Source organism: Sorex araneus, chromosome X, assembly GCF_027595985.1.
Source record: "Sorex araneus isolate mSorAra2 chromosome X, mSorAra2.pri, whole genome shotgun sequence".
In the NCBI taxonomy this organism is placed as follows: domain Eukaryota; kingdom Metazoa; phylum Chordata; class Mammalia; order Eulipotyphla; family Soricidae; genus Sorex; species Sorex araneus.
Window position 1 is genome coordinate 345,815,809 of NC_073313.1, and position 24,492 is coordinate 345,840,300.

The following is a 24,492-nucleotide window of genomic DNA, read 5'->3' on the forward strand; positions in this document are numbered from 1 at the left end:
GGCCCTGGTGCAAGGCCACCCATCCCCTCCCTCCCCACACCTCCGAGGAAGACACAGACCCGTCTCCGACTCCCTGACTCCAGCCTGGGATCCTGAGACCTTTCAGCATCTCAGGCCTGGCCCTGTCACCGCCCCCTCCCCACAACCCCCCCCAGGCCCCCTGAGACCCCAGTGCTCTGACCTGACTCACAGGACTTTCCTCTCAGCAGCTGGAGGACTCGGCAGGCCTCTCCCAGGTGATGGAAGGCCCCTGGGAACCCCAACGCTTTCTGTGGCAGGCACACTGGCCCCACGCACCGTTCCTGAAAGACTGTCACCAAAACAAGCCCCGTGACCTTACACTCTTCGCTTCTGTTCTGGGGACAAACGGTGGATTCACATGGCTCAAAATACTCACCCTGGGGCCTCACTGGTAGTGACATTCCCTCCCATTCCACAGAGTAAGAAACAGAAGTGAAATCTTGTTTCATCAAGTGACTGGGTTCATTTAAAAGATCACAGCCCAGTGGGGTGGAGAGGTGGCGCAGGAGAAAAGGCGCCTGCCACTACGTATGCCAGTCATTTGTTCCAGCCCTTTGCACCAGTTCCCTGGGCCCCATCTTCATCTTTATGCATTCAATACTGGTTGAAAATTTGCAATGGATTATGCAAGAGGCACTATAAATCCAACCTAATGTTTAAAACTAATATATTCTCATGCCCTAAGTCTTAAAACCTTTCCATCGCCCATAAGTAGAATAATATAGAAAAATATTCCAAATACTTGTCATCCATGCAAGTATGAATTATAGTACTCACATCAAAAAAAAAAAAAAGAGGGGCTGGAGCGATAGCACAGCGGGTAGGGCGTTTGCTTTGCACACAGCTGACCCGGGTTTGATTCCCAGCATCCCATGTGGTCCTCTGAGCACCGCCAGGGGTGATTCCTGAGTGCAGAGCCAGGAGTAACCCCTGTGCATTGCTGGGTGTGATCCAAAAAGCAAAAAAAAAAAAAAAAAGAGAAAGAAAGAAAGAAAGAAAGAAAGAAAGAAAGAAAGAAAGAAAGAAAGAAAGAAAGAAAGAAAGAAAGAAAGAAAGAAAGAAAGAAAGAAAGAAAGAAAGAAAGAAAAGGCGCCTGCCTTGCACACGGCTGTCCCAGGTTCCATCTCTAGCACCATGTGTGATCCCCAACCCCCTCCAGGACTGACCCTTGAGCACTGCTGGGGCATGGCCAAAAAAGCCACCCCAAATGTCCAGGATTTTCACACTTGTACAAATGACCTTTTTTTTTGGTATTTCCCAAGCAGTGTTTAGGAGGCCTGGGCATTCCCCAGTGATTCGCTGCCAACAGGCTGATGGTTCAGTTCAAAGGCCCAAGGATTGAGTGCCTCTTGGGCCCTGGGCGTGGGGATTACCTGGGGCACCCTGCAGTGCTGGGTGCCTCAAGGGCCACCACCAGCAGTGGTTAGGGGGCCACGCAGTGCTGGGACTCGGACTCAGACCAGTGCATGCCACGCACGTGCTCTGAGCACTGGCCCATCTCACAGCCCCTACGAAAGGATTGGTTTTGGCTTCTGCAAAGCACGATTGTTTCTACTGAAGCTTATTTGAAAGGCTGTGAGGGGACGGAAAGGGAGAAGTGTGTGTTCAAGAGAGAACACGGGCTTCTCCGGAGTGACACAGGCAAGCAAAACACAAGAGACAAATAGGTGAGAGACGACGTGTTGGAGGGAGAACACGGGCTTGAAGGGCGAGCCCCCACAGAGGATCTGTGAAGAGTGCTCTGCTTTTCATTTCTGGCATAAACCTCAATAGAAGAGTTTAGTACACGGCGGATCAGTCATATAATAAAATGCTCTTGAGTTTACACAGAAGATTGAAGGAGAGCTCTCTCTACGTACAGACTCGGGAAACGTCTGCCTTATCTGTGACCAAGGCAGTCTGCTCGAAGCAGAAGAAACATCATAAATAGCATAATCTTAGATGCTTACAAGTATTGGTGCAACTGCCTCTTTGAAAAAAAAAAAAAAAACCAAAATATGGATCCTGTGATGAATTATCCGGGGGGCTAGGCGGGAACCACTGCTGTGAAGGGGGTGCTGTGGAAGGTGACAAGTGGGGTGCGCTTTGCCTGATGTAGAAACAGGGCCCAGGAGGTCCCAGCTGTCCTCTCTGTCTGCCCAGTCACCACTGCCCCAACTGCTGAAAGCACTTTTGCGGGGGGATGGGGTGCTGGGTCACACCTGGTGGTGCTCAGGGCCTTCTCCTGGCTCTGTGCTCGGGGATCACTGCTAGCAAGCTCGGGAGACTGTGGGTGCCGGGACTGAATCCGGGTTGGCAGCATTCGAGGCAAGCGCCCTACTGGCTGGACTATCGCTGGGTCCTGGAAGGTGCGTTTTATCCCAAGCAGATGAAGCTTTAGACTGGGAGACTTCAGGAGGCCCAGGGATCTTGGGCTCCACCCAGTCTCTGTCTGTAGGAAGCAGGAAGTAAGGCGTCTGGACAGCGCCTGGGCACCGTTTGGTCAGCACATTTGTCTTGACTGTCCCCAATTCACCAAGAACCTGCACCGGGGTCCTCTCCTCTGGCCTCGTCAGAACAAAAGCAGAGGGACACTTGGCTCCAGAGAATGCTGCAGAAGTAAACTGTGGAATTCAGAGGGTGTGTGTGTGGGAGGGGGGGGAGAGGGAGAGAGACAGAGAGAAGAGAGGGAGGGAGAGGGAGAGAGAGAGAGAAGAGAGGGAGGGAGAGGGAGAGAGAGAGAAGAGAGGGAGGGAGAGGGAGAGAGAAGAGAGGGAGGGAGAGGGAGAGAGAGAGAAGAGAGGGAGGGAGAGGGAGAGAGACAGAGAGACGGAGAGACAGAGAGAGGGAGAGAGGGAGAGAGAGGGAGAATGAGCCAAGGCCCTGAGAGCGGTTCCCTGTGGTGCCTGGGATCTTCTAGATGTTTCTCAGCTCTTTATTCAGGAGGAAACAGGACTCAAAGGTGCCACATAAATAGCCGATAGGCAGGTAATCAAGCCTGGCTCAGGCCGACCCTGTGGCCAGCATCAGTGCCAGAACCAAACCCACATCCTCTGGGGCTCTGGAGTTTGACGCTGGCATCGCCGGGTGCCTCCGCCATGGGATGTCATTCCGAAGAAGGAGCAGAGGCCGGGGAAGCCAGGCACGGAGTGGACGCGTCCGTCACTAGAGCGGGGTCGGAAGAATTACTCAGCAGTCCTTGAAATTGGAAAACTGACCCCAGGACGAAGCGTGGGAAAGGGCCAAGACAGTCCTGGGAGAGCAGCCGCCCCTTTAGGTAGGGGAGGCTCCGGAACGAGGGTCTCGACTGGAGGATGAAAGAGGGAAGTGGCAGGGAAGTGGGCTGGGCCAGGACGAGGCCACGTGGGTGTGCTGCCCAGGGAACAAGGGCCTGGCTCTGCGGCTCTGTCTACCCCACAGCACCCCCCATCTCCCCAGGTCTACCTGTTCCCCAAAATAAGTCCCACCTTTGCCAACCACAGGCAGACACTCAGGAATCACGCCTCCTGGCCTCGGCGTGGGCCAGTCGACAGAGACGGAGTGGGGTGCGGGGTCAGAAAGAGAGGCGGGAACAGGGCTGAGGCAGGAGGAGCCGAGGAAGGGGCGTGAGGCCAAGCTCGGAGTCGGGGGCCGGGGCCCATACCAGGCCCACCCTGACTCTTTGGCTCTACACTCCCTCCGTGCACCATGCTAGCAGCTCCCAGAGCCACAGCCCCGAGCCACCAATCCGGCCGCACGCAAAAGAAACACGGAAAAGCCGTCAGGTGCCTCCCAAATCATCCCGTACCGGAAAACCTAACGAAACCAAAACCCACTTCCAAATTCACTCACGGAACTCACGCAAAGACGTAGTTCAAAAGCAAGGTTTTATTTTTTAATACATGTTTTCTGCAGCAACTTTGCCTGTAACTGCATCAGAAACAGAGGGGGTGGGGGAGGGAACGGCATTTAATCCTGTGCCAAGTTCCAACAGTCAGCAGCTTCCAGTTCCTGCGTTAGGTGGTTATTACTCTTAAATTATATTCTCCAGGTAGAAAAATATTGATTACAAAAATCTCAGGGGGACACGTGTACACACGAACGCGCTGCGCGGAGTCGCCATGCGTGGCGGGCAGGGAGGGGTCTCGGTCTCTGGTCTCCGGGCGGGGACCCCCTGGCTGGACGGGACACGGTCGCCTGCACCTGAGCCTGAATGAACGTTCTGTTCCGGGCCACAGGCTTCACGAGAGGAAACGCGGTTCACAGCCCGGGACACAGGGCCGGGGCCGGTGGGGGGACGGAGGCGCTGACAGGGGCCCCGTGTTCCGCCTCTGCCTGCCCTTTGCAGATGTTCTCCAGGGTCAGCGTGGGGTGCGCTGGCTGTCCGGGGCGCGGCTCCTGCTGGGTCAGCGAAGCGGCCGCCCCCGCCGGGACCTGGACTTCAGGTGACTGGCCGAGCGGCGGAGCGTCTTCCGCTCCTGGCGGTGCCGTTTCTCGGCCTCCTGCTGCTGCTTCTGCTGCTCAGACTGGAGAGAGGCGGAGACGTGAGCGGGCGAGGAGAGGAGAGTCCCGCACCCGCCTCCCGCGGTGGCTGCCGGCACCACCCCTGGCCAGGCCACGGCCCAGGGACAGGGCTCTGCCGGGAGAGCAGGACCAGGCCAGCTCCGAGAGACGCGCGGCTCTGGCCCCGAGGCCGGCACCCCGGGGAGGGTCTTGCGGGGCAGGCGCTCCCGTGCTGACACTGTGCCAGTCAGACGGTCAGCAGTCTGCTCCCGCAGTCGGCCCCGGGCGCTCCCAGCCTGGCCGCACGAGGCGGCCGCCCCCCAGAACTGGCTCCGAAGATCTGGGGCTGCTCCCCCCAAATTCGCATTCCCTTCAGATGCCAGCCAGAGAGCCCGAGCCTGGGAAACACAGATGACAGGGCAGCGGCCATGGGCACCGGCCCGCAGGGGCCCCTGCACACCCTCCTGCCCACCCCCAGCAGCCCCAGGACACGCAGCTGCACAGGAAGGAGGTGTGGCACTGAAAAAGCACATGGATGGGTGTGTGTGTGAGTCAGAATGAGAAAAAAAAATTCTTGGCTGCAGCAACTATTACAAAGAAGGTAAACTGAGGCAGCAATAAAGAACTAAATATATCGCTGTTTTGGTCTTTGGGCCATACCCAGTGGTGCTCAGGGGTCTCTTACTCCTGGCCTTGTGCTCAGAGGACCACGCATGGTAGCAGGGACTGAAGAGGGTCAGCGGCCTGCGAGGCCAGTGCCCTAATCCCGCACGCTCCCCCGGGGCCCGAAGAAGCCAAGTCTGGGGTGCTCAAAGCCAGCACCCGGCGTGCTCTGTGCCTGGCGCAGCCACGGCTGCTCCCTTCACCCCACTCTCTGTGCCGGGCCCAGCGCTCTCCCAGCAGCCCCACCCCGACCACAGTCACTCTCTGAGAGAGTCTCCGTGTCCGCCTCCCCCCGGGGCGCTCTGGGGAGCTCGCCAAGTGGGGCCCTGACTTGGGGCTCCGTCTCTGCTGCAGCCTGAGACACCGTGAGCACCCGGCCCAGGGAGAGCTCCCAAACGGTGCTCAGTGCGCCCGGGGGCCCCCCCAGGGGAGTCTCCGTCAACACCCCACCTTGCGGGGGGTGCCCGGGTGCGGGGCCTGCAGGGCTATCCCCAGAGATGCTGGGGATTTAACCCGGGCCGGGCCCACCCTAGGTCTGCGCCCCAGCTGCACCCCGGCTCCTAGCCACTGTACTGTTATTTTTTAAAGTGAGATGTCAGTTTTCTGCTAACCGGAACTGTGCAACAACTTCTGACTGTGCTGTGGAATCAGGGTCCAATTGCAGGTTTCCAAGGCTCTGTCTCTCTGGCAGGCCATGGGGGTTCCACACGAACGTTCCTAACTCCTCAAGGACACCTCAGCCTGGCCACCTGTCCTGACCCCTGCCGGCCCTTTCCCGGCAATGAGCTCCCAGGTGAGGTGATGGGCTGCCCCAGCCCCATCTGCCAACACCATGGACCGCGGCTGGCCTGTCCGTGTGCCCCTGACACCCAGCCATGCACATCAGGAGCTCTGAGCCGAGGGAAGGCTGTGCCTGCCAGCAAACCAAGCAACGGATTCATGAGGGCCCTGGTGAGGTCAACCGGCACTGGGTCCTCACAGCTGTCTCTGCAAAAAGTATCCCGAAAACCAAGGGAGGGTCCCTGCCTTGCATGGAGCTGACCTGGGTTCGATCCCTGTCAGTTGTCTGCTGATGGGATCTTTCCCTACAGTCCCCCGAAAAAGCAAGGAGTGATCCTTGAGCACTTCCAGGTGTGAACCAAAAACCAAACTGCCCCCCACCATAGTATGTCTTATTCAAATAATCTCGGGAAAAGATGTGCGCCTTGATAATAAAGCAAAACAGTAACGGTGTGGGAGCTTTCAAGCATCTCCAATATGAAAACGTTCTTTTGTGGGCAAAGCAACCTCCCAGGAACATATTATTTGGAGGTGGAAGGAAGGAATGCAGGAGAGAGGGGGACAGAGGGACAGAAAAGCATAGAGAGAGAGAGAGAGAGAGAGAGAGAGAGAGAGAGAGAGAGAGAGAGAGAGAGAGAGACAGACAGACACACAGACAGACACACAGACAGACTGACTGACTGACTCTCCCCATCTCCCCAGCCTCTCTCTGGACGTCACCACTCTACAGTGGCCTGGTCCAGCCCCGGGCCATGGGCATCCTTTGAGTTTGCTCTTCCTTCTCCTCTTGCCCCAGTCCCACCCAGCTCCTCGCCTGCTGCCCCTCCACGGAGACAGGGTGGGGGTCGGGGAAACAGGCCCGAGTCCTGCCCACAGGCTTAACCATCAGGCGAGGCGTTGTAGGAAATAACATTTAGTTATTTTTTTCCTTTTTGAGTCATTCCTGGTGGTGCTCAGGGTTTACTCCTGGCCCTGAGCTCAGGGATCATGCCTGGTGATACTTCGTGGGTCGGGGGAGGGGATACCTGGGGTTCTGGGGGTCAAACCAGACAGCACTCCACGGTGCTAGATTCTGGGCCAGAAAAAAGAAAATGTCATTCTGGCTTCGGGATCAACCCAGCTTTGTCAAGAGACAATTTCACGGAATAACTGAGCACAACAGCCCTTCCAGCTCATCACACTTCAGAACGTGCGGAAAAGTCAGAAAACTCAACTTGAACACAACAGAGCAGGCCGCACAGGGGTCACGGAAAGGAACACGCAAGCAGATGGTCGTGAAGAAAACAGAGTTGCAGTTCAGAGCTCTGTTAGCCGAAGGATGCAACAGGCACAAGTCAAGCATTGATCAGGCATTCCCAAAGCCAGCTGCCCTGCCTTCACCTGGCGCAGCCAAGAGGGCCATTCGGTCATCTGCAGCAGGGGACCCCCAGGCCCTCCATCTCCTTACCCCACCCCACACATTTAAAAAAAAAAAAAAAAAAGATCATTAGTTTCTCTGACTGAAACAGTGGGGCAGGCACGGGCCCCAGTGCGGGGCTGGGGGGCTGGGGGAGAGGGTCTCAATCCCCGGAAGAGCCCCCTGGGCTGCATAGCTCCCACCGGCCTATTCCGAGGTGTTTCAATCACTGGGACGATGCAGAGAACTGGTGAGAAATTAGGAACAGGCCCCACGGAGACACGGGCATGCAGAGGCTTAGCTCATTAAACGGAACGAGTGAAAGGGCAAACGTGCTCTGAAAAGAGGTGGTCTCACTGAAAAGCCACTCGCAAGGAGAATTAAAAAACCCGCATTCTGGTGAGCCTCCCGGATACCCTGACCCGTCTCCTGAAGACCAGAGGCGAAGGGGCAGGAGACGGAGTCTCCAGGGAAAAATCCACAAGGGACCATAAGCAGCAAAAACCCAGAACACATTGGTCATGGAGAAACGCCCACCACGAGCCACCTCTCCACGCCCACCAGGCTGGCTCTAAGAAAAAGACGGACGATAACGGGCTGATGGACGATAACGTGGGGAAGTGGCGCCCAGGTCCCCGGCCGCTGCTGGGAACACGAGTGTGCCACCGCGCCAAGTCTGCAGCCCGGCAGAAAGCACCACAGCTGCCAGGGAAGCCAGCAGACGTGCCAGGCACTGCTACAGCTGGGAAGAGAAGCGAATCCCTCCAGAGTAACACAGTTCCGTGATGGATGGAGGAGAACTCAGCAAACCTTTCCGGAGAAATTTTATCTGGATGACAGCCACTAACCAGTGCTTATTCCACCTGCCCCCGCCCTGCAGACCCACGGCAGCATGTGGACAGACAGGGAGAGGGCCGGGACGTTGGCTCTGCACACCTGAGCCACAATCTGCCCTGCGCCCTGGAGCCACCCGGCTGGGGCCTCGCCAGCACTCCCCTTCTCTGGGCCTGGAAATACGCCTGGCTCCGCTGAAGCCCAGCACTGGCTGCCGGGAACTGCTGGAACAGGAGTGCAGCTTCCCCGCAGGGAAAGCTCTGGGGTCGGAGGCGCACATAACACGGCCAGAAGCACCTTTCTTCTGGGACAGACTGGAATACAACACAGCGACCAACACGTACCTTCTTTAATGTAAACGTCAACTGTTTGCTGCCGACTGTGGTGTCTGCCACACTCAAGGGCCCGTTTTTGGCTTCCCGTTTCAAACGGTCTTCAAGGGTTTTGCTGTAGGAAAACGAAGACAGTGATACAATGATTAGGACTGTGTTGTGACTGACCATCTGGGAAGCTCCGATCAGGACTGAGCACCTGAAGAAGCACCTGACGTATCTGAGGAAGACAGACAACGGCACTCGCTTGTCTACACACAGTGCAAAGAACGCCCAAACAGCTGCCAGCTTATTACCCTAGGCAGCAACAGCAAGTATTCCCGTGTCTGCTCACTTAACCTTAAAGAATCGGCAACCGTCAGTGGCACGAAGGCATCCGTGGCATTTGATATTTAAGCCATGCACAGATCAGGTACTTCTGCAACGGGGCAGGGCTGTGAGAAAGATTGCTCTTCCCCGCAGGTGTCGGCTCTCTGGACCACTCACCACACAGCACGAACAACCAGCAGCGTGACTCCGTCTGCTTCCACAGAGAGAAAAGCAACCCCGGAAGGAAGTTCTGACCCCGCCCCTTCACTGTCATTTCTAAGTAGCCTTCCCTTCAATTTCTTACTCGAATTATTTTCTTTTCTGGCACACTTACCCAGTGGTTTAGATCTAACTTGCTTTAAAATGATGTTTCCCACACTTTTCTAGGATTTCTTTATCACTGTGTCCCAGTTACGGTCCGTTGCCCTTGCAATTCACTGTCACCTGCCTAAATAACACCCCAACCCTTCGTCTCTGCTTTACAACCGGGATGCTAAATTGGAAATTTGTACTACTTACCTAAAACTTCACTGCATGCTGTTACAATGAAGTTTTGTTCTAAGAACTTTGGTCTTTTTCATGAATTTGGGCAAAAGGGAAAAAAGGTGGAATTGAGTCTAAAGAGATACACTTTCCCTAAGTTTTGACATTAGCTCTAGCCCCTCTAGAAAAGGCTAACCCAATCTTCTCATACCTCCTGCAATAAAACCGAGAGGGGAAAGAAGATTTTCACCCGTCTGCGTTAAAAACCAAAGGAGATACACATTTCTCTTTCAACCCTGTGCCAACTAGACTGAACGCTGGGCTGGAAAGGGCGCACAGGGGTTAAAGAACTTGCTTTGCATGAGGTTAACCCCAGTGTGATCCCCAGAACCACAGACGGTCCCCGAGAACAGAACCAGGAATAAGCCCTGAGCACAGGCAGACACACTGCCACGGCCCCAGTCTCCGGAATACCTCAATGTACCTGTTAAAAGTTGACTAAATAGCCTCCCCCCACACACACAAAAAAACTTTACTAAGTAAAAAAGAGGGTTTGGGTGACCTGTGCAAAGGGTCTTCTTATTTTCCTGAAATAAGATCTTCGAAGCTAATTATTGGGTGGAATACAGCCCCTAAATCATCTATAAGACAAAGTGACGGCTCCTTTGAAATTCTGAAGCCAATGTTTGATGTTCTCACCATGAGACATTTATCTCTAGTTTATGACTCTCAGTAACTTACTAAACATACCTTCTTTATATAATTTGAGACATAAAGTGGTTAGCATAAAAGTGGCACTCTTTTCTAAGCAATAACGTTATTAAGAAGCACTTTTAAAGTACTTTTCATCTTCAAAGTTCTTTACAGACTAACTAATTAATCCTTTCAACATAGCTGAGACAGAAGTATTTATCCTTTATAGATGGCAAAAAGGGAGGCAAGATGTTAAATGACATGCCTCGGGCCACGTACGGATTCAGGTCTACAACCAAGATCCCATGTCGGAATCTCTGGTTTCCAGGCTCCTGTTCACATCAGACTCGGTTTATAAAGTTTTTATTCAGAAAACGTGTCCAGGAAGGGCCGGCAGCGACAGGCTTTTACACGACAGACAGAATGCAATGACGACCTGGCCGAGCTGCTCCCTGTCAGGCAAGAAGTCAGACGTGAAGCGGAAACGGACAGATGGATTTTGCGAGCCTAAGCAAATTCCTCCCCCCAGTCCGCTCCTGGCCTCTCCTTTTATAGCTATCGCCGCCCGAGGTCGGGAAGTTGGCTAAGTCGCTTGGGAGTCGGCGCGGCACAGTGGTGCTCGGAGAACACTCCTTTGGGAAGGAAAAAGACTTTTCCAGCAAATTGTGGGAAATTACTAGTCTTTCAAGAATGACCTTATTTCCTCCATGATATAAGTTCTGGTTTTCGCTCAAGGTGCTTTCGATGCGCGCCTGTAAAAACTTGTTCTGTCTAGGCGGCCTGGAGAGACAAGCCAGAGTTTGAGAACGAGCCGTGGCAGAAGATCAGACACAGGGACTGAGTGTGGAGATTTCTACATTAAAGCCAGTTCCACTTCCCTCCCTTTGAAAGTCAGTTTACAGAATGTGGCTGCTAACCAGACCTTCCGAAGCTGCTTGCCTTGGAGTTCGGATTCAGCCCGGGAGGATTTAAGGAGACAGACACCTAAGGACTCCGGCGGCTGGAAGGACAGACTGCAGAGCGCCGCACTGCAGCCGACTCTGTGGTGCCCCTCTGCTCTCACACAGGCACACGTGGGTGCACCCATATACACACAGACACACGCACGCACACTCTCTCCCTCCCCTGATCTCAGACACACACACACACACACACACTCTCTCTCTCTCTCTCTCTCTCTCTCTCTCTCTCTCTCTCCCTCCCCTGATCACACACACACACACACACACACACACACACACACACACACACACACACACACACACACACACACACACACACACACACACACACACACACACACACACACACACACACACACACACACACACACACATGGTCTCAGTCTCATCAGGGTCTGCCAGTTTCCTGCACTCTCAAGTTGACAGAAAGATAAAAATCTTGAGGAAAAAAAAAGAAAGCTTGTCACAAGGATGAACATGTAAAAACCTGCCTTGCAGAGAAATCACTAGAAAGACAGGTGAGGGTTTGAGATAGGGTGGAATTACTTTTACAAGCCGGCGAGGGCTGGAAGGGAAAGAACATAAATGATCGCTGGGTTATCTTTGAAAGAAAAGAAGAACATTAAAAAAAGAAAAAAATCAATCCTGATATTTAGTTGATGGCCCAGGACAGCTGAATGACATTTTCTGTGCCCATGGATGCATATTAGTATTTCTTGGATGAAGAACAAGGCCTTTAATCAATTCAAATGACACAAAAAATATTAACTCAAAACGATATATGTTCACAGCAATGCTAAATATGACAAGCGGGATATGAAAGCAGCCCAGATGCCCAAGGGTAGATGAATGGAAAAAGAAGCTGCGGCGTGTAAGTAACGGACTATTCACACGCTATTAGATGAAATCTTGCAGTAATTTCAATGTTTTCAGTGGTTATGTTGGCTTATTTATATAGGGTTTTTTTTTTTGGGGGGGGAGGGTGCCAGGGACACAACCCAGGGGCTCACACATCAAGGCAAGTGTTCTATCAAAGGCCACACTCCTGGCACCACTGATGCTGCCTTAAAACTCGGGCCGCAGGACATACAGACAGCTGCCTCATCTGTCAGCTTTCCGCACCAGGGAGTGCTCAAAAGGGAGTGACCCCCAAGGATGAAGTTTGGAGTATTCCTGAGGACCTCTGGGCATGGCCCCCAAGGCAAAACCCCAAATAAGAGCCTTCTACGTGACTGCTAGTAGCCCCGGCCAAAGTGAGCACTCGAGATGGAGCACGGAGTGTGGGACCGCTTACAGCCGCCTCTATCCCAGGACAGCCTGTAGTTCTTTCGCATGTGGGCATATTTTAACACTGCAAAGAAGGTTAGAGAAAACTAAGGACAACTTAGTCCAAAGTCGAGGATATCACATTCGGGTCCACCCATCCTGTGAACTATCGAAATCCTGCAGCCAAAAGGGAGACCTTGTATACGTACACTCGAGAGAAAACGTTTCCAAAGTCACTGTGAAATTCAAGGAGCAAGTTACTCGGCAACAGGACTAACATCACCCACAACATAACATGACACCCATAATATCAACCATTCAGAGCAAAGGAAGAAAAGCAAACACCATACATGTGTGAGTGTGTACATATATAGGGTGACTAGATTCTAAAATAACACACACCAGGACCCCAGAGAGGGAATCTGAGAGCACAGAAGAGATTTACACCTTAAGCTTTTTTTTTCCCCCCCGAATTCTATTTTTTTTGGGGGGGTGGGGTCACACTCAGTGATGCTGAGGAGTTTCTCCTGGCTTTGCACTAAGGAATTACTTTTGGCAGACTCAGGGGACCACAGGAGGTGCCAGGGATCAAACCTGGGTTGGCTGCAGGCAAGGCAAGGACCCTACCTGCTGTACTATTTCTCCAGCTCCACATTTACACCTCTTATTCTCAATTCTGAAGTACTGGTGTGAAAACATACAATAGTACGTACTCCTAGGAATAATAAAAGATTCTTCTTGATGTGTTAGCTTGGAACTATATTGCTTTCAAGACAAAATGTAAAGAACACTTCTACTGAAACCAGACTGTATTCTCTCAGCTCTTACCCTCCATCACTGAGGAGAGCTGCTCTCGGCCACCCTCGCCCCGGCCCTCCGCAGCTCGGCTAACTCCCGGAGGGGAGGTGCCGGGGAGGGGGTGAGGAGCTTTGAAGCTACCCCAAAGAAGACAGCGTTCCTTAAAGGCAGGGAAGGTTCTGAAAATCTCTGCGTTTCTAGGACCTACCACAGGGCAGGCACTTCAAAGAATGCTTTTATAGATGAACCGGAGGGGCCACCCAGCAGGTCGTGCTTGTTACCGCAGGGAAGAGAGCCCCTCCGCTACCCTAGTCTCCCGCAGACACTCCGACACCTGCGTCAGACAGGAGAGGCTGCCGGGGCCGGCCAGCACGACCCTCTCCATCTTCCCACCTAGAAACAGGGATTTCCGCTCCTGAGTGCCCGACACCCACCCCGTGTCCCTGGCTTGGTGTCATCTCCTCCGCCCGTGCTCCTGGCCCCGTGTCCTCTGGACGCCTGACTCAACCCCGCCCTGTCGCCGGAGCAGACCTGCTCCTTTCCTGTCCCTTTCCCAGTGTTGATTCCTCTCCCGCTCCTAACAATCCTAAAAGTCTCTCGAGGCGAAAAAAATCTTTCCCGTCAAGTTATGACTTGGACCTCCTGCACCTCTAATTCTTGGAAGAATCGGGGATCCCCGGGTTCAGAACATGAATTACTTATACTCAGCTTCCTGCACGTCTAGAAAATGCATGCACATTCTCAAATCTGTCTAGTTTTCACTTTACTTCCTGACATGAACGGGTGATACTATTAGTTAAAGAGTCACTGTCATCCTGTTGTTCGTCGATTTACTCGAGCGGGCACCAGTAACGTCTCCATTTGTCCCAGCCCTGAGATTTTAGCAGCCTCTCCTTACTTGTCTTTCCCAACAACTGGAGGCTCTTTCAGGGTCAGGGGAATGAGACCTGTTGTTACCATTTTTGGCATATCGAATACACCACGGGTAGCTTGCCAGGCTCTGCCCGTGTGGACAGGATACTCTTGGTAGCTTGCTGGGCTCTCTGAGAAGTGTGTGTGTGTAAAACTCTCTAAAGAGTAACTAATCTATACTCATATTTCCTGGCACTTAAATCAAAAACCAAGACAAAACCCACCTCTCACCCACTCATCAATCCACTGCAAGAAGACATATGGCCCGAGGGCCTGAGAAACTAGTCTCATGAAGACAATCTGCCTAACGGCCTTTTTTCCACCTCTACTCCGTGGATCTCACTGCATCCATCACATGTGTCTACGTGTGTCTACAGACAGTCGGGTAGCTGGCCTCTAGCTGGCCCCGGGGCCCAGCCTCTCCTAGGGACACTCCATGAACAGAATTCTGAAAAAGAAAAGGTGTGAGGGGACTTGGGACTTGTGCATGCGTGTGTGTGTGTGTGTGTGTGTGTGTGTGTGTGTGTGTGTGAGAGAGAGAGAGAGAGAGAGAGAGAGAGAGATCTGGTTAGGGCGTAACTATGAGGGTGCCCCAGATTCACCCTTTCAACAAGGGTTTATCCGGAGCCGTTTTGGTTCCAGGTACTAAACTCAAGAGCAAGGGGTAAGTGAAAAAAAAAAAAAAGCAATGGTGCCAGAGTCAGGGCAGCACGCAGCTGACACAGATTTGACCCCTGGCACCCCGTATGATTCCTGGAGCCCTACCAGGAGTGATCCCTGAGTGCAGAGCCAGGAGTAAGTTCCGGGCACAGCCAAGTGTCCCCCCTCCCTGCCCCCCCAAAAAATAGTGAGTAAAGCAAGACAGAAACAGTGGATCATCTGACAAAGCTGTTCACTCTATAGAACCTGAATATTCATAACAACCAAGCTTCTCTCTACTTGGAGGTCAGACTCCACGTGAAACAGCGAAGTCGAACACGCGTGAGCGAGCGCCGGGGAGATGGGTGGAGAGGCAGAGCACAAGCCCAGCATTGGGGGTGATCCCTGGCACAGCACAGCACAGCCCCCCTGAGAACCGTTTGGACGTGGGCCTGGGCTGCCCAGCACTGTCCGGGGAGCCCCAGTAGGTGAGCCCTCAGGCCCACTCCGCTGGATGGAGCATTGTGGGGAGTGGCCCCACGCCCCCAGTACCACGGGGGGGGGGGGGTCACCTGTGAAACCACACACAGCTGTGTGTCTGCACACACAGCTGGCGGGAATACAAACGGGCACAGACTCTGGGAAAGAGTCTGGAGGCTTCTCAAAAGTTTAACACTGGGTCAGCTCCCCTGATCCTGGGGACAGAGACAGCGGAAACAAAATACATGTCCACGCGGTATCGGTGTCAGTCCACAAGACCAGGGTTCACAGGCAGTGCCACTCAGCACAGCCGGAAAGCAGGAGTGATTCCAACACCTCTTCACCGAGGAGCCACTCCACGCAATGAGGCACAGCCGAAAACCAGACTCGGATCCGGCAACAGAACAACAACTGAAGGGTCCAGGGTGCCAAGACGCGCCATGCCAGGCCCCGGACTGGCAGCATTAGGGTGAATGAAAGAAGTCAGACGAGGGCCCACGTACTGCTGTCACTGGTAAGGGTTGTTGGAACAGGCTGACGGGCAGAGAGTGGGTAAGCGGTGAGCTGGGGTGCAGTGGGTGAAGGTGGGGGCTGGAGGCCAACACTAACAGGATATATAAGGCCTGGCTCTGGGTGATGAGAATGTTCTGGAAGGGACTGTGGCAAGGTCCCACACTCTGAATACACGAAAAGGTAATGACTTATACACTCTTAGGCGATTTGTAGTTATGGGCTATGCAAATTAGATCTCAAGGGATCTAAAGGAGGCGAGGGGGTGGGGTGGGGAAAGAAAGCAAGGTTTCTTTTTTCCTTTTGAAGGAGATATTCCCCAGAGCGATCGAGACATCAAAGACATTTAGGATTTGCCTCTCTGCTCACCGGCATCGGCTGTGAGTGGGAATCAGAATTTGGAGGGCGTCCCGGGTTCTGGACGGAAGGGCTCAGTGGCCGGCCGGGGTTCTGGGCTATCCGTGAGGAGTGGGTTTACACACGTCTGTCCCCCCGCCCCCCACCCTGGAAGCAACTCAGACTTTACACTGAGGTGGGAAACGAGCTGAGACTCGGCTGCTCCCTCCTGAGGCATCTGCCAGTCGGGGCTCCCGCAGACGGACGGGAGAGGGGCGCGGGGGAGGCAGAGCCTCCGAGAGAACGGCACAGCCAAACCACGGTGCCAGCGCCACGCCAGAGAGAAGACCCACAGACTCGCCCCGGGGCGGGTCCCCAGCACCACGCGGGCGCCCCCGAGCACAGAGTGAGGAGCAGCCCCAAACACAGCCAGGTGCGGTCCCGGTCGAAAGAGAGGAATAAGGGAGTGTGGGCCTCGGTGAGCCTCGAGGAGACCCCGCTGGGCCTGAGTGTGACCCTCGCTCACAGCAACAACGGAAACACCAAGATCCAGGAGAGAGGCGGTGGGGAGAGGGGATGATTTAAAAAAGAAAATACATTCAACCCTGCATTTTGGGGCCAGAGTACTCCTGGCTCTGCACTCAGGGAACCGTGTAGAACTGGGGATCCAACCCGGGCCTCCATCAGGCAGAGCGTGTGCTCCAGCCCCCAGCCCGCAGCCCCGCTCTCAGCCCGACCTTAAGCCCCTGAGTGCAGGGTGCCGTGCATGAAGGACACTCCCCGCTCCCCAGCTCTCTGGGGCTCTCACGTCTTCCCAGACTGACGGGCTACATTCTTGTTCACTCTCTCCCTTCTCTTCTGGCCCCGGCAACCAACAACCTACTTCCTTGTCTGACCACATCTGACTGTGCTTGAATATCATTCCTTCTCCTCGCTCAATTTTCCTGCAAAAGGCCTAAAGGTTTCGAGCGGTTCTCCAGGGGACCCTTTCAATCAGGAGGGGAAGCGAGAGGAGGCAGACAGAACTGAAATCCTGGTTCTCAGAAACAGCCTCTGGGGGCTGGAGAGATACGGGGGCTCAGGTCCCGAGCCCTGGAGGTGTCCGGCACAGCATCCTGGTCCGCCAGGGAGCCCGAGCATCCCCGGAAGGGCCCCTGGGGCCTCCTGAGCACAGCTGGGGAGGCCCCCGGCTCCCACATGAAGAACAACTTTTTGTTAAGAAGCAAGGAATGTTGCTTCCTAATTACCTCTGCACCCCACCTCCACGCCCACCCCCCAGTATCCCCTGCAAAAAATTCCTGATCCAGAGGGCAGACAGTTAAGACCACAAAACTGACGGGAAGGAAACAAGAACAAAAGAGCCAAAATTCTGCAGCTTGAAAGAGTGCCAGTGTCAATCTGGCACTGCTCAAGGGCTACAGCCAGTACTGCACAGTGCGCAGAGGACAGCTGACCACGCGGTGACCAGGAGCCCAGTCCAGGCCCTGTGCCGCAACAGTAGCCTGCGCCTGGGCCCTCACACCAGCTCCCCACCAGAAGCCAGTCTCCAGGGAGTGAGGCTGGGCAGGCCCCTCCCGCCGCCCCGGAGTGCGGGGTACTCACTTCATCAGCTTCTGCTTTGTGGCAGAATCTTTGAAGCTTCTGAACTCTTCTCCCTCTTTGATCTCGTAGAACTGCGGCTTGAGGACTGTCTGCTGGTCCTCCCTGCGCTGCTCCTGCCGCTTCGCTCTTTCCTCCTGCTGGAGGAGTCTGCGCTGTTTCCTGACCTCTTCCACCCAGTCCTTTTCATCATCGGAACTCTCAGAGCTTTCTGCATCGCTCGCTTTTCCTTCCGGTTCTTCCTCCTCTTCCTAAAACAGAAATAGTAAGAAGCAGCTCCCTTCCCCCAGGCCCAACACTGACCCATTAGTGTACCCCAGAGTACCTCACACTGTTTGCACGGGACATGGAGACACGTGCGCGCACGCACGCACACACATACTTATAATTAAATAAAATACACTCCTACGCTGAAGGCCACACTCAAAGATTATTCTAGCTTGGGGAAATCTGTGTTACAGAGCATGAGAAGGAAAAGCATGTTACTTTATCACGGAGTTCTTGCTGCTCCAGGAGTCGGAGTTTCTTCTTCCTTTTTTCACTAATCTTTGAAACAAGTGGATTCAAAAGTCTGAATTCTTCACTTTGTTCGTCCACTTGGAAGTCAGGATTCTCAAACATAACTTTAAATCGATCATCGGTGAGAATATTAGGGAGGCTCTGCAGGAAAAAGCACAAAACACTGAATAAACTGAAGAGAAAGCCTGAGACAGTTCACTCGACTATAAACTAACAAGCTGAGGAAGGCAGACTTTCTGGAATCATCAGGAAAGGTCTTTGTGACTAATTTTCCTAACTTTCTAATTGGCTCTGGGCTTCATCTCCCACCCAAGAGGCAAATTAGATTAATCTAGTATGCCAGTGATCTGCATGTCACACAACTTTCTGGCTAACTTGATGCTTCATAGCTTAAATTTTCTTCAACTGACTTTTTAAAAAACACATTTCAAGGAAATTATTGTTTTGGAAATATGACTTTTAAAGCACTGTTACTGTATTGGAATAAAACTTAAAAAAAATGGGGGGACCTCCCCTGGGTATGTGCCCTGAAATCTGATACCAGGGCCTGGAGAGAAAGCACAGCTAGTCTGCCAGCCCTGTGCTGGTCTGAAAGCCCTGTGTTAGTCTGATGGCCCTGTGCTGGTCTGATGGCCCTGTGCTAGTCTGATGGCCCTGTGCTAGTCTGATGGCCCTGTGCTAGTCTGATGGCCCTGTGCTAGTCTGATGGCCCTGTACTGGTCTGATGGCCTTGTACTGGGTCTTATGGCCCTGTGCTGGTCTGACGGCCCTGTGCTAGTCTGACGGCCTTGTGCTGATCTGATGGCTCTGTGCTAGTCTGATGGCCTTATGCTGGTCTGACAGCCCTGTGTTAGTCTGATGACCTTGTGCTGGTCTGATGGCCCTGTGCTAGTCTGATGGCCCTACACTGGTGTGATGGCCCTGTGCTGGTCTGACAGACCTGTGCTAGTCTGATGACCTTGTGCTGGTCTGACGGCCCTGTACTAGTCTAATGACCTTGTGCTGGTCTGATGGCCCTGTGTTGGTTGATGGCCCTGTGCTGGTCTGATGGCCCTGTGCTAGTCTGATGGCCTTGTGCTGGTCTGAGGGCCCTGTGCCGGTAAGATGACCTTGTGCTAGTCTGACGGCCTGGGCATTCAGCATTTCCCTGCCAAAGGACATATTCTCAAAATTCTGACACAATAAAATTTTGCTGAGACCCATTTAGATAGCTCAAGGCTGACACGAAATTCCTTTTATTAGTCCCATCTTCAGTTATTTTTGTTGTACTAGAAAGTTATCTCGTCACCTAAACAGAGGAGAGTTTTACACCCTGAGGGATTTCATTATATTCCTTCTCTGCTATAGACGGCCAGATAAATAAACTCAACGGCTTATGTGAGCAAAGAAATCAATTAAAATCATCTGTCAACAGTCTGAGAACAGGTTGAAAGACGAACTCTGCTGGGGCTGAGAGCGACAGAGCGAGGCAGCAACTGAGTGGAGAGGAGGGGGCACGTGACTCCCGGCAGAACAAGCGACAGTGACAAACTGCCTAGTATCACTAAAATTCTATGACATGCTGAACTCAACTTGTGATTTTTTTTTTTTGACTGTTATTTTGTTTTGGGGCCACACCTAGTGGTCTTGGCGTTTACTCCTGGAGGGCTCTCGGGGCCCTACTGGGTGCCAGGAACCGTTTGCAAGGTAAGTACCCTACCCACCACGTACCATCGCTCCAGTCCCTCACGTACCTGGATCTACTTGGCAGATGCAAGATATAACGTTAAGTTTCAATTACTTACACATCACTCCCAGGACAGATTTAGGCTTAAGGAAGAAACAAAGAGAGAAAACGTCTAGCTCCTGAGGGGTCAGGAGACAACAGCAGCTAAGGAGCTTGCCTCGCATGCAGCAGTTCCTGGCACGCCATAGGGTGCCCCGAGCCTCACCAGGAGTGATTCCTGAACACAGAGCCAGGAATAAGCGCTGAGCACGGCCAAGTGTGCCCCAAACACACTCCCCCATCATGAAAAAATAAAATAGCAGAGGAAAAGCTTTTAAAAATAAACACTTTTAGCTTCTGATCCAAGATGCAAACTCACAATCTACTGGAAAAAGGAAAAAATAAAAACACAAGCAGAGAATACCCTGGTGTGCTCTGGGCACCTTAGAAATGCTACTAAGCAGAACTGAAAGTGTGCTGGGAGTGCAGAGGTAGAGGGAATTCCGACTGGAGATGGCTCACAGGGCTCACGGGGGTGTGGCATGTGGCAGGAAGCTGGCCAGCTGGGTGCATTTCAGCCCCATGCAGAGACGGATGGTGTGAGAATTACGGGAAAGCTGAAAAAGCACTCAAGTCAGACCGGACTGTAAAGGACTCTGAAGTAGCAAGGTGTTTCTTTTACTCAGAAGCAGAGAGTGAACGGCCTGCAAAGTAGAGAAGGAAGAGTGGAATAGATGAGAAACGGAAGTGTGCCTGGAGAATCTCAGATGCCAACGGGAACTGGCACGTCAAGATGCTTCGGCAGGGAGCATGGTGCAGGAGACTCGGCTGCCGAGGGGGGGACCGCCAGGAAGACAGCAGCACACGAGGGAGCTGGGGGCAGAGGCAGCGCCTGACCCGGGCAAGGGGGACAGCAAGGACGGGAAGGAGTTGCTTCAGGAAGGGTGAGTGTGAGATACATTTCGGGCTGAGCATCAACATAGCCATGGAGGAGATGGCAGGATTAAGAGTGAAAAATACGGTTAGAATTTCTCCTGAATGTTTGATGAGATAGAGAGAGAGAGAGACAGACAGACAGACAGACAGGTAAATTCAAGACTTGAGGGGGTGGAGCAATAGCTGGAGGACAGCGTGCTGGCCTGGCACGCAGCTGATCCCAGTTTGATCCTCAGCACCCAGTGAGTTCCCGAGGGCAGCAGGAGCGATCCCTGGGTGCAGACCCGGGAATAAGCCCTGAGCACCACTGGGTGTGGCTCAAGAAAACAACAAAAATTCAAGAGTTGAATTCAATACATCAGAAAGTTTTTTATTTGGTATCTGGCCCCAAACAAAAACAATTTAAAGGTTTAGCTCAGGAAGGCTGCTGGCATGCTGAATGGGGAGGAGTCACCAAAAATCATCTAAGGGGCCAGAGCACTAGTACAGCGGGGAGGGTGCTTGCCTGGCACGCAGCCAACCTGGGTTCAATCACCGATATCCCAGATGGTCCCCTGAGCACTGCCAGGAGTGATCCCTGAGTGCAGAACCAGGAGTAAGCCCTGAGCACCTCCAAGTGTGGCCCCAAATAATGATGATGATAATGATAATAATAATAATAAAGATCATCTGAAAGAGAAGCAGCCTGGAGCAATAATAATAATAATAATAATAATAATAATAATAATAATAATAAAGATCATCTGAAAGAGAAGCAGCCTGGAGCAATAATAATAATAATAATAATAATAATAATAATAATAAAGACCATCTGAAAGAGAAGCAGCATGGGGCAATAATAATAATAATAATAATAATAATAATAAAGACCATCTGAAAGAGAAGCAGCATGGGGCAAGAAATGCTCCAGGAAACCAAGATGGCCTTTAGTGGGTGAATGGAGAAGCAAACAGACAACGGATACTGCTCAATTCTGAAGAGAAAGTGGGAGGTGGAGGGAGGATGAGATGCAGCAATGACTTCTCAATGGGTCGCAGGTGCCTGGCTAGGGATCTGCCCTATATACACTGATAAGTGTGCCCAACACGTGCACTCAAATTCAGAGAACATCTTAAAGTGTTGTGCCCATCACCAAGAAATTTATTTGTCGGTCTGATTAAGATGAGCATTGCTAATATCTGCCCCAATATAGCTAGCTCACATACAGACGGAATGCTTAGCACTGAATACAAATGAATTCTTTCAGGGCTAAGGAATCCATGACATTAAGTTGATGCAGATTATCGGAATGAATACGGGGGTCTGAAGACAGCAGCATCCCCCCCAGTGTCTGCTAAAACCCACCTAAAGCAAAAACTCAAAAAGCAAACAAACAAGCATGTACGAAGCCCTGGACTTGACCCCTCAGAACCAACACACACAACATAGTAATAACATTTTGAACATTAAAGCCAGCCTGACCTAAAGCAGACTGGGGACGCGTGATAGAACCTTCTCCCCCGAGAGATGACTTTCCTAAGCTCTCTAGTAATTCCCGCAGGCAGCCCCTCGAGACATCACGGGTGACAAGCTGAGCTTCTGCGACACCCAAGACGAGGTCCTGTCTCTGTACCAGCTCCTCAGGCCGCATGGCAAAGCTGTGGGCGTAAGACTATCAGGCAGGAAATCCCGCTTGTGGAAAACTACAACGGAATAACGACACCCCGATCCTGGCAAACCCGGGGCTCCCTCAGGTCGTGCCTGCCAGCCACTAGTGTGCCATACATACGTGTTGGAAGAATAAATGAATTCGTAATTAGGGTTAACGAACTTCTTCAGTTGAAACCCGGTCTAAATTATGCTTCCTGACATCACAGAGAGGGTCACTTTCCACGCCCGTTCCCCGTCGGCTGTAGGGCAAACAGCTCTGAGACTTTAATTATGTTGTCAGTGGCAGCGGTATTTGGGAACCCTCTTCGCTGTCTACCTCTGAAATTCCACTCAGAGCCAAAACTACCCCATAGGGACTTTCAAATCAGGAGTTATCAGAGCTATTAAAGCTCTGGGGGTTTTGAAGAGACGAGTTCAAAGGCAAGACTAATGAACTGCTGATGGATTGGACAATTCTTTCAAGTATTCTTTACAATTATAATGAAGGATTCTTTCCTTAAACTCCTGAATGATTTTTAAAGTCTTCATTTTAATTAGGCAAAAGTGTTATAAACAACAAATCATATAAATTTGGTGTAATAACAGTCTTCGATTTTTAGAGGACTATATTTAAGTATTTGCAGAACAAAATTAAGTTCTGATATAGGGGCCGGACAGAACAAAATTAAGTTCTGATATAGGGGCCGGACTTTAGCCAGCGAATCTCCAAAAATCAAAGTTAGAACAATACTACCAATAACCACTTTCCTGCAGAATTTTTCTCAGCTGACCTGGCTACAAAGACAGACACCTCCAGGTTGAAAGAAACCTCTGTCTGATGGAGGAAGGGAAGAATTTCTACGGTACCTCTCCTTGCGGCAGAAACAAGGCACACTCGGCTCCCCACAGGCCAACCCTATTAAAGCTTTGGCCCCAGAGTGTAAAGGCACAGAGCCATCACAACGTTCTGCACTGACCACATCACTTGGCATTTCTTTCAGGGCGTGAGGTCATTTTTACCATTTAGCACTACCCTTTCCAATCTTTCTCTGGCGACGCCCAATCTCATCAAAAGTCTCTGCAGAAGGAGCAGTGCAAGGCAGGTGAGGAGAGAGGATTCGTCCACATCTCTGTACATGGGTCTTACAAAGATTCCTGAGCTTGGTACCCTACGCTACACACAGGATCAAGATGATACTTGGGGTCTGGCAGATCACTCACAGGTCCTGCCTTACAGGAGGCCTGGCCCCCTGGGACACCACTGAGACTATCTCAAGCACTGAGACCACCAGTTACAGCCCCAAAGCCAAAATAAAGAAGCAAACTCTCAGGTCCTACCCTCTCTAACAGCAAATGTCTGTAAGAGCTCAGAGCAGGAAACATAAAAATGAAGGCATCTATGGCCCATGAGCCACTCTTTCTGCTGAGGTGCTAAGGCAGGGTCAATCCAAAAATCATATCCAAAATGACACCAGGAAGCTGGAAAGTTTGTTTAATGAGCCAAAGCCTGCCCAACAGAAGGTCACTGCAAGTTCTCGGAGAAGGCCCACGCAGCAGGGAGCACTCATAGACTTGAATACAGCTCTGTCCTCATGGAAATAGGGCAGGCCCTGGAAAACACAGTTGCATGCGGAGGCCACTGATTCTGCCATAGGCTAATGGACATAAACAAGAGTTGCGGTCACCCTGCATATTTTTGGTCACAGTCATTACCAATCTTCTAGAGATCCAAATACTTCTATAAAACAATCATTTTTATTCTTCCATGCAGTCATTTGGAGGTGGGGGGTATTCTGGGATTCCGGCGTGGGAAGAACCATTTGGGGTACCAGAGACCGACCCCCGCTTGGCTACGTGCCAGACAAGCGCCCTACCCGCTGTGCTACTGTGCCGGCCTCCGTTCATTCATTTTCTAACACTCACGCCAGTTCAGGTTCACAGGTGGCCAAAGCTATGCTGGCAACGGGGGGGGGGGGGGGGGGGGGGGAGGGGAGGGCAGGGCAAGCCCCTGTTGTGTACTCAACGCCTTTGCGCACTCCCTCTCCGACAAGTGTGTCACCCCTGTGAGCCTCGTGGGCATAGCCCTGGGATGCGGGCAGGGACTGTAGATCCCAGAGAAAGTCCATGCAGATATGCGGGCAATGTGGAAACACCACCCGGGGCACTGGCCAGACACCGAGGGCCTTTATTCCTAATCAAGCTGGAATGAAATGACGCTGGACAAAACGG

The 24,492-nt window shown here is 52.3% G+C and overlaps 1 protein-coding gene across 1 annotated transcript in view; it reads right to left on the reverse strand.

The window, feature by feature from the left end:
* Window positions 1-3,852: 3,852 nt before the first annotated feature.
* Window positions 3,853-24,492, reverse strand: part of NOL10 (nucleolar protein 10) — an 81,727-nt gene continuing 61,087 nt past the window's right edge. The window contains exons 18-21 of the mRNA XM_004609411.3: window positions 17,961-18,134; window positions 17,478-17,725; window positions 8,500-8,602; window positions 3,853-4,505 (exon numbers count right to left, since the gene is read on the reverse strand). Of these exons, the coding sequence (XP_004609468.1) occupies window positions 4,386-4,505; window positions 8,500-8,602; window positions 17,478-17,725; window positions 17,961-18,134 (645 nt within the window). The 3' untranslated portion in view covers window positions 3,853-4,385. The remainder of the gene's footprint in view (window positions 4,506-8,499; window positions 8,603-17,477; window positions 17,726-17,960; window positions 18,135-24,492) is intronic.